Source organism: Neofelis nebulosa, chromosome 10, assembly GCF_028018385.1.
Source record: "Neofelis nebulosa isolate mNeoNeb1 chromosome 10, mNeoNeb1.pri, whole genome shotgun sequence".
Classification (NCBI taxonomy): Eukaryota; Metazoa; Chordata; class Mammalia; order Carnivora; family Felidae; genus Neofelis; species Neofelis nebulosa.
The window spans coordinates 40,124,145-40,132,720 of NC_080791.1; the positions used below are offsets into that span (position 1 = coordinate 40,124,145).

At 42.6% G+C, this 8,576-nt stretch overlaps 1 protein-coding gene across 6 annotated transcripts in view; it reads right to left on the reverse strand.

The window, feature by feature from the left end:
* Positions 1-8,576, reverse strand: part of DEUP1 (deuterosome assembly protein 1) — an 82,486-nt gene that overhangs the window by 73,201 nt on the left and 709 nt on the right. For 5 of the 6 annotated variants that reach the window (XM_058687496.1, XM_058687497.1, XM_058687495.1 and 2 more), the window contains exon 2: positions 7,241-7,313. In XM_058687496.1, coding sequence (XP_058543479.1) covers positions 7,241-7,269 — 29 coding nt within the window. In that variant the 5' untranslated portion in view covers positions 7,270-7,313. Of the gene's footprint in view, positions 1-7,240; positions 7,314-8,457; positions 8,557-8,576 lie in introns of those variants that run through there. The other variant, XM_058687493.1, reaches the window with a different exon arrangement.

The window sequence follows — 8,576 nt, forward strand, 5'->3', positions numbered from 1 at the left end:
GTGTCCAGATTTTGTAAAAAAACTGAATTAGTTTCTCTTTTAGAGGAGCAGGGGCCAGGAGAAAGGAGGGGCTGTGGAGCAGTTATTAGGGCCTGGGGTGAGGCATGAATTGAAGGATGTGGAGAACTATACCAGAGCCACACCCTCAGAATGACTGATTATAAAGGAGTTGATATAAGAGATCATGTCAGACACCACTTATTCATATTTTTAATAAAAGTCAAGGGTAAACTGCATTGATAAAACTGTAAAAGGAACAGTGAAAGAGGCATACAAAAAAGAAGTTCTTGGAAATAAAACATGATTGCCAGTACCAAAGATCTCAATAGAGGCAATAAAAATAATGTAATCGGTGCTGAAAGAAAAGAGAAAACTCAAGAAATTCCTCCAGGACATAGAGCACAATGGACAACATTGGAAATTATGAGAGCAAAGAAAGATATAATCCTTCTAGGAGATGAGAATGAAACAAGAGAGTGGAGAACTACTAATCAAAGAAATAGAAGAAAATGTCACTGAGTTGAAAAGATTTGAATCTTTAGTGTAAAAATGTTCACCAAGTACAGTGAAGGGTTATTGCAGAAGATTCCATACCTAGAAAGTTAATCCAGTAAATTTGTAAATTCCAAGGATAAAAAGAAATCCTATAGGGGCACGTGGGTGGCTCAGTTGGTTAAGTGTCTGACTCTTGATTTCTGCTCAGGTCATGATGTCAGGGTTAGTGAGTTTGAGCCCTGCATCAGGCTCTGCACTGACAGTGTGGAGCCTGTTTGGGAGTGTGTCTCTCTCTACCTCTCCCCCACTTACTCTCTATCTCTCTCTCAAAATAAATTTAAAAAAAACTTAAAAAAATACTATATAAAAAAAGGAATTCTATAGACTTTCAGACACACACAACATGGGGGGGGGGGGGGAAAGGAAGAAAGGACAGACCTGAAAGACTGGCATTGGATTTTCCCTCTGCAATACTCAGTGCTTCCAAAGAGCAATGTTACACAGTTCCTGTATAAGAGTATGAGTAAGACATCTGAACATGTAACAGGTTAAGAAGTATATCACCCATGTTCATTTTTATGAAAAGATTACCTAAGGAAGTACTTCAGTCAAATTAAAATGAATTCAAAATTTTTTAAAAATTAAGAACAGGGATGGGTGCCTGGATGGCTCAGATGGTTAAGCATCTGTGCCAGGCTCTATGCTGACAGCTCAGAGCCTGGAGCCTGCTTCAGATTCTGTGTCTCCCTCTGTCTCTGCCCCTTCCCCGCTTGCACTCTCTCTCTTTCTCTCAAAAATAAACATTAAAAATAGTTTTAAAAATTAAGAACAGGGAAGATTTTGCATACAAACAACAGTAATAAGCAATGCAAACTTACAGCCATTAATAAAGGATTCTAAAATAAAAGTGGAATAAAATAATAATTAACATTATCCTATATGTAATAATTTATATATAAATTAATAGCGACCAGGAACTAGAAATCCAGATAACTTTTTGGAGGTGAGATAAAGGAATGGGGAAGCACAGGTGCTACTAAAGGTTAAGTCTTAAAAGAGAAAAAAGGATGGGGGAAGTCAAAGATACAGTTAAAATTCAAGATGCCAAAAGAGAAACCCAAATTTACAATGTTTGTAGAAAGTGTTCATTGAAAACTTATAAAATAGGATGTAAAACTTCTAACAGAAAATGAGGAAAAAGAAAACTAGCTCAGAGTAGCAAATTTGGGGAAATCAAAATGGGTCAAATGTTAGCATATTAATGATCATAAAATCCTCTTTTTAATGGCGAAGGCTCTCCAACTGAGGTATTTTTTAAATCTAACCGTATGCTATTTACAAGAGACACAATATAAAAAAAATGAAAACAAGGAAATGAGATAATAGAAAATATATATCGGTGTCTATTTCTGATTTCTGGCACAGAGCTCCTAAAACCCTTTCATTTCCTAAGTGATAAGAGTGCTAGGAGCATGTTTTGTTCTGATATTTAATCTTTGACCCTGGTTTCTGAGACAGGGATTCTGAAACCTTTGTAATTTCTTGTGTGATAGGAGTACCTTTTGTTCTAACGAGGAAATTTTGTGTGGGCTCCCAGAATGAGAGCTGGTCACTGGAAAGACTAAGCCATGGTTGGAAGCCTGGAATTTTCATCCCACCTTCCATGATCTTGAGAAGGGAGAAGGGCTGCAAATGGAGGGAATGATCCATTATGCTTACATGATGAAGCCACCATAAAAATTCCAAAAGTATGGGATCCAGAGATCATCTGGGTTGGTAACACAGGAAGTGCTAGGAGGGCAACACACCTGGGCATGGAAGCCCAGCACCCCTTCCCACGTAGCTTGCCCTATGCCTCTCTTCCATTTGGCTGTTCTTCTGATAAATGTGTTTATCCTTTATCCTGGTAAACGTGTTTCCTTGAGTTCTGCGAGCTGCTCCAGCAAATGCATTGCGCCCAAGGTGGAGGTCGTTGGAACCCCCCATAGGAGTATCTACTGCCAGTTGGTCAGAAGCACAGGTGACAACCTGGGCTTGTTACTGGCATCTGAAGTGGCAGGAGGAGCAGTCACGTGGTACTGAGCCTTTAACCTGTGTGATTGCATGCTATCTCCAGGTAGATAGTGTCAGAATTGAGCTAAATTGTAGGACACCCAGCTGGTGTCACAGACAATTGCTTGGTGCAGGAAAAACCTCCATGCATTTGGTGACAAGGGCATCAGAAGTGAAGGGTTCTCTGTGAAGGTAAAGGAGGCACACAGGGAAGAAAAACATAGTAGGCAAGAACTGGGTTTCTCCCACACAGAAAGGAAAAGACTGAGTTTCTTCTATTACAAAGGGATGAACAAGGATATTACAGACTAAAATAAATTAAAAACAGAACAGAGATGGCAATATCGATATCAGGCAAAGTAGAATTTAAAACAACAACAAAACACGTTAACTTATATTTGTGAGATATTTTATAAAGCTAAATCATATAATATATCAAGATATAACATCCATGAACCTCAATACATTAAGCAGCAGAACACTGAACTATGTAAAACAAAAACTGTTTGAACTATAAGAATTGGACAAAACCACAATTGTGGTGAAGATCTTCCATAAAATTTGATAGATCAAATAAACAAAAAGCAAGGTAAAAATGGATTTGAAAAACATAATTTAAATATTATTAGATCTTATTAGAGGTCTGATGACTTATGTATAACTTTTTAAACCTTTTTACTTAACCAATACAGAATATACATTTGTTTTCAAATGTCCAAAGGACATTTATAGTAGCTGATCATGCAAGGGACTATAAGAACACTCTTAATGAAACTGAAATATCACATAGGCCATAGTCTGTGACCATGGTGGTAGGGAGATTAGAAAGGAATAGTAATAAAAATATAATTAATCCCTCCCTCACAACTTTCATGTCGTCAATATCTCAAATTAGTCAAACAGAAATCAAAGCTGGAAATCGCAGGCAATTTATTTAGAAAATGAGAGTGCAAACACTAATACGATGGCCCCACAGCAGAGCTGTGCTCAGGAGAAACTTGAGCTTGAAAGGCTTTTATTACTTAAAGAAATCATAAAATTCAGAAATCATAAAAATAAGCGAACCACATTTTTTAACTAAAAAAATCCAGAGAACAAAAGAAGTAAAATAAATCCAAGAAGGACAAGTTAATAAGAGTAGAAATTAATAAGGAAGCTGAAACAAAGCAAACTGTAGACATGGTTCTCTTAAGCAGGCCAATACAAACAGATCATTCGCTCATTTATAATTATGTTCTGGGCACACACTCTAAAAACAAATAAAAAGGACAAACTCAAACATGGCTGTTTTGATTAGAAGGAGTTTAGGTTGATTATGATGGCACAAATACAAACACCTATAACTGGGGGGAAATCATGGATTTAAAATGAAAACCAAACCGTGTTGTAACCCAGCTGTTGGAGAATAATTCACCTAACAAATATCCTGTGTAAAAACGCCCACCTTACGCCTTCACGCTTTCTGTTCCTGCTGTCTGGAACTCTCTTTGCCCAATATCATCTTTGCTCAAATGTCACCTTAGCAGGGAATGCTGGTTTGACCATCCCGTTCATCTTCTTATCCTTAGCCAGCTTTATTTTTCTTCACATCACCATAGAAAACATGTTAATGACTCCCACTGACTCTTGGAGGAGTGGTCTCTGTTTTGTTCACTGCTCTTTTCCTGGTGCTTACAACAATGGCTCATAGGAGACTCTAGATACGTATTGTTAAATGAACGTTGCACCACAAAACATTACCGTATGTAGGTGACATGGTTTGATAAGCTCTGTAACATGCCCCTGATGAAGTTTTACTGTCTTTATGATCCAGATTTTTACATATTTCTCAACAGCATGAGGGGCAGAAGCAAAATCAACCTGACTCTTCATGCTTTGTAGGCCATGGACAATGTCTGGTCCCATGTCTGTGGGGATCAGTAGGGTACTTGCTCATGGAAACTTCTAGTAATTCTCATTCACTTCTGGGGCGGGGGGCAAGGGGAGAATTTGGTCTATACACTAGCCTACACTCTAATACACTTGCAATTACATTGTACAAGTGCTATAGCTCCCTACTAAATTCTGAGTTGTTTAAGGTCTGTTTCTTTTTTTTTTTATTTTTTATTTTCTTTAACGTTTATTTATTTTTGAGACAGAGAGAGACAGAGCATGAATGGGGGAGGGTCAGAGAGAGGGAGACACAGAATCTGAAACAGGCCCCGGGCTCCGAGCTGTCAGCACAGGGGCCCGATGCGGGGCTCGAACCCACGGACCGCGAGATCGTGACCTGAGCTGAAGTCGGCGCTCAACCGACTGAGCCACCCAGGCGCCCCTAAGGTCTGTTTCTTAATGATCTTTGTATGAACCAGAAGACTCAGTGTTGTGCTTGCCACACATTCAATATTCCACACTTTCCCCCCAAAAGAATGAATGAAGAGAAATAGGAGTCTCCACGGCCTCCGATCTGGCACCCAACCTTAGGTCTGAGACCTTCAATCTGCACCTAGGCCCTCAGTGCCATCATCACATCAGGGACCTAACACCTGCTCAATCCAGAATCCTAACCTGGCTCTGCTACAGATACTCTCACTGCCCCCATTTCCAATGTAGCAAAGGATGCCGGGATTAGAACCAGACATATCTGAATTCAAACCCTACCTTCTCCACTAACCAGCTGCATATTCTGGGGCAAGCTGCTGCTTTATTTCTCTTTCTTTCTACCTTTCTGAGCTCAGAAATATGGCCGCGGCTGCTAACTGTCCACCAATATCCACTCCTCTTCCTTTTCTCACCTAAGCTTTAGCTGGCCGTAGAGCTGCTCAGTTAGAGATCACACTTCCCAACCTTCCTTTTAGCTAGCTGTAGCTCTGGCCAGTGGGAAATGACGAGAAGTGAGGCCTGCTCTTTCAGGGGCACATTCCAAAAAGGAACCAAATTCTCCCCTTGCCCTTCCCCCTTCCCTCTGGCAGGAGCACAGTGGTGGGAGTTGAAGCCATCGTTTTCAGTCCAGAGATGAAACATCACCTAGTGAGGACAATAGAGCTTCCCTACGAGTCCTGGTCTGCTTAGCCCTAAACCTATTCATGAGACAGAAGTAAACTTCAGCCTTATTTAAACCACGGCATTTTGGGGCCTCTTTATTGCAAGACCTCAGCCCATACTCTAAGACACTCAATTTTCTTAGATGTAAAATGAGAACAATGCCTAACGGGGCTGTTGTAAGAAGTATAGAGTAGGATTTACAAAACTGACAGCTGTGACTACTTGGACTTGTGCAGCCCTCCTGTAGCCTGATGTCAAAGTCACGGTCAGCTCAGAAGAGCCACCTGGGTGGTATGACTAGGGCAGGTCAGTCACAGTCCAGATTAGGCACTCCAGTACCACTCCCCTTCACTGGCCCCTCCCCTGTCCCCCAGCTCTGGAGTCAGCCAGTGGCCAGGTGACTAATGAAACAATAGGAAGAGATACCTTTGTGGTGCAGGTGGCACAGAAGGGGTGGGGACAGATATTTGTGAAAGGGAATTTAATTATTTACAATGGTGAGTGCTGTACAAATTCTATTCCTTATCGCTTCATGAGACTTTGGTGAAATATCCAGTTCTTACTGTTGTTTGAGGAGACAAATCCGGTTTTTTAAAACGTTATTAAATTTTTTTTAAATTTCTTTTTAACCTTTATTTATTTTTGAGACAGAGAGAGACAGAGCATGAACGGGGGAGGGGCAGAGAGAGAGGGAGACACAGAATCGGAAGCAGGCTCCAGGCTCTGAGCTATCAGCCCAGAGCCCGACACGGGGCTCGAACTCACGGACCGTGAGATCGTGACCTGAGCTGAAGTCGGACGCTTAACCGACTGAGCCACCCAGGCGCCCCGAAACGTTATTAATTTTTGATTTTAATTCCAGTACACTTTACAGTGATATAATAGTTTCAGGTGTACAATGTGGTGATTCAACAATTCTACACATTACTCAGTGCTCACAATGATTAGTGGACTCTTAATCCCCTTTACCTATTTTGCCATCTCCCCACCCACGTGCCCTCTGGTAACCACCAGTTTGTTCTCTATACTTAAGAGTCTGTAGGAGCCATGGGGCACCTGGGTGGCTCAGTCAGTTAAGCGTCCGACTTCGGTTCAGGTCATGATCTCACAGTTTGTGAGTTTGAGCCCCGCGTCGGGCTCTGTGCTGACAGCTCAGAACCTGGAGCTTGCTTCAGATTCTGTGCCTGCCCTTCCCATGCTCATGCTCTCTCTCTCAATAATAAATAAACGTTAAAAAAAAAAAAAAAAGAGTCTGTAGGAGCCAGATCTGTTTTGAGGCTAAGGGTTGAGTTCGGCCTTAAGGGCAAGTGTGGAGGGAAGCCTGGGACACTCAATGCAGCAAGATAGGGGCAGTATGGGTGGGAGCCACTGCCCTGTGGAAACCCAAGAGCACAAGAGGCCTGCGTGGGCACCCATCATCCCAAAACACTGTAAAAACTCACTAAATGTGGGGAAACGGTGATTTTCGAGTCCAGATCCATAGTCAAAATTGGAAAGATTCATACCATAGGTTCTTAATTAGAATCACTTGAGTTTCCCTCCATCCTCCTCACCAAAAGTAATTGGTACATCCTTCTATTAATACCAAATTTCAAAATTCATGTACCATCAGGGAGTTTGGGGCATAGTTAAGTACCAACTTAACAAACAGATAATTTTCAGCACTTACCCCATTGTATTATTGGCTTGGTTCTCCATGTCAAGAAACTGCTGCTTCTGGTTTATGCTTCTTGGTTTTTAATCTGTTAGGGGGAAAAAAATGACCTAGCTTTCTAAAATGCTTACATTCATTAACCTATAAAACAAGAAGACTCTGCTGTTGGCAAACCATGCAGTGTGAGCTTTTCGCAGTGTAGTAGCTCTTGGTTCTACAAAATGTGGAAATTTGCCCCCCCTTTTTAAATCCCCCCATGCATTTATGACATTGCCTAAGTGATGAGTTGAAATATGTGGCATTGACCGTAAGGAGCATTCATTAGCTATTTACTGAGCAACATCTTGGCCCCAGCGACTGTGCAAAGTGCTTATCACTTTAAGAGGAGAGGAGTCAAACAATACCCACTGGGGAGGTGTTACAGCTAAATGTTCTCAAATTTTCCTTTCTTGTCTCCTAAAAGTTTGCCTTCGAGTAAATTCTTTCTTTGGCCCTTTCTGGGTTTTGTTAGAATGAATATACCAGGAGATTTAGGACAAAAAGGCTAAGAGTTGCCTAAAAATATAAATCTTATAATTCCTCAATGGCTTTGTGGGCACCTGCTTACCTGTTAGTACTTGCCTAAATTAAAAAAAAAAAAAAAAATTCCCCCAGCAACAAAGTTTTATTTAAAAAATAAGATATGAGGAGAATTGGACAAAGTGTTGAAAAGAACTTCAACTCCTCTGAATCACTGAATTAAAGTCAATTAAGTAGCATTGAGATGGTAGAAAGACGAGGAAGACCCCGGGGCTCAGGTCACTTCCAAATTAAAGGAATTGAAGAGAGGCTCTGGGATTGTGTGTGGAGCAGAGGGGCCAGGGGCAGGGATGGGGAAGGAAAACTGGACCAGAACGGACAGATAAACTGATTGTGCAGGCTCTTCCAATCACTCACTTTAGCGTCAGGGAAACTGAGGCACAGACAAGCTAGGCGACTTGCCCAAGACCACACAGCTAGAATCTACACCTGCCTATTCAGGGAGGTTCAGCTCTGGGTTCTGCAAGACCTTCCCGACAGCCCAGACTCTCCCCGCCAGCGCGCGCCCCCGCCAGACCGAGCACGGTTCACACCCAGCCCCCAGCGAAGCAGCCGGCCAGTAGGGGTCCCCGGTGCCCCTGGGGCCGGCCCGGCAGAGCGGCGAGGGCGAGGGTCGGGGTGGACACCGGGTCCTGGAGGCCGGAGCGGGTTACCTGCGCTGCGCCGCGCTCTCCCGCGAGGTCTGAAGCCCCTGGAGCGGGAACGCCGGGGTCACCGCCCACCGGGCCCGCCCCGAGGGGCCCCTCCGCCCGCCGCTCGCCACCCGCCGCCG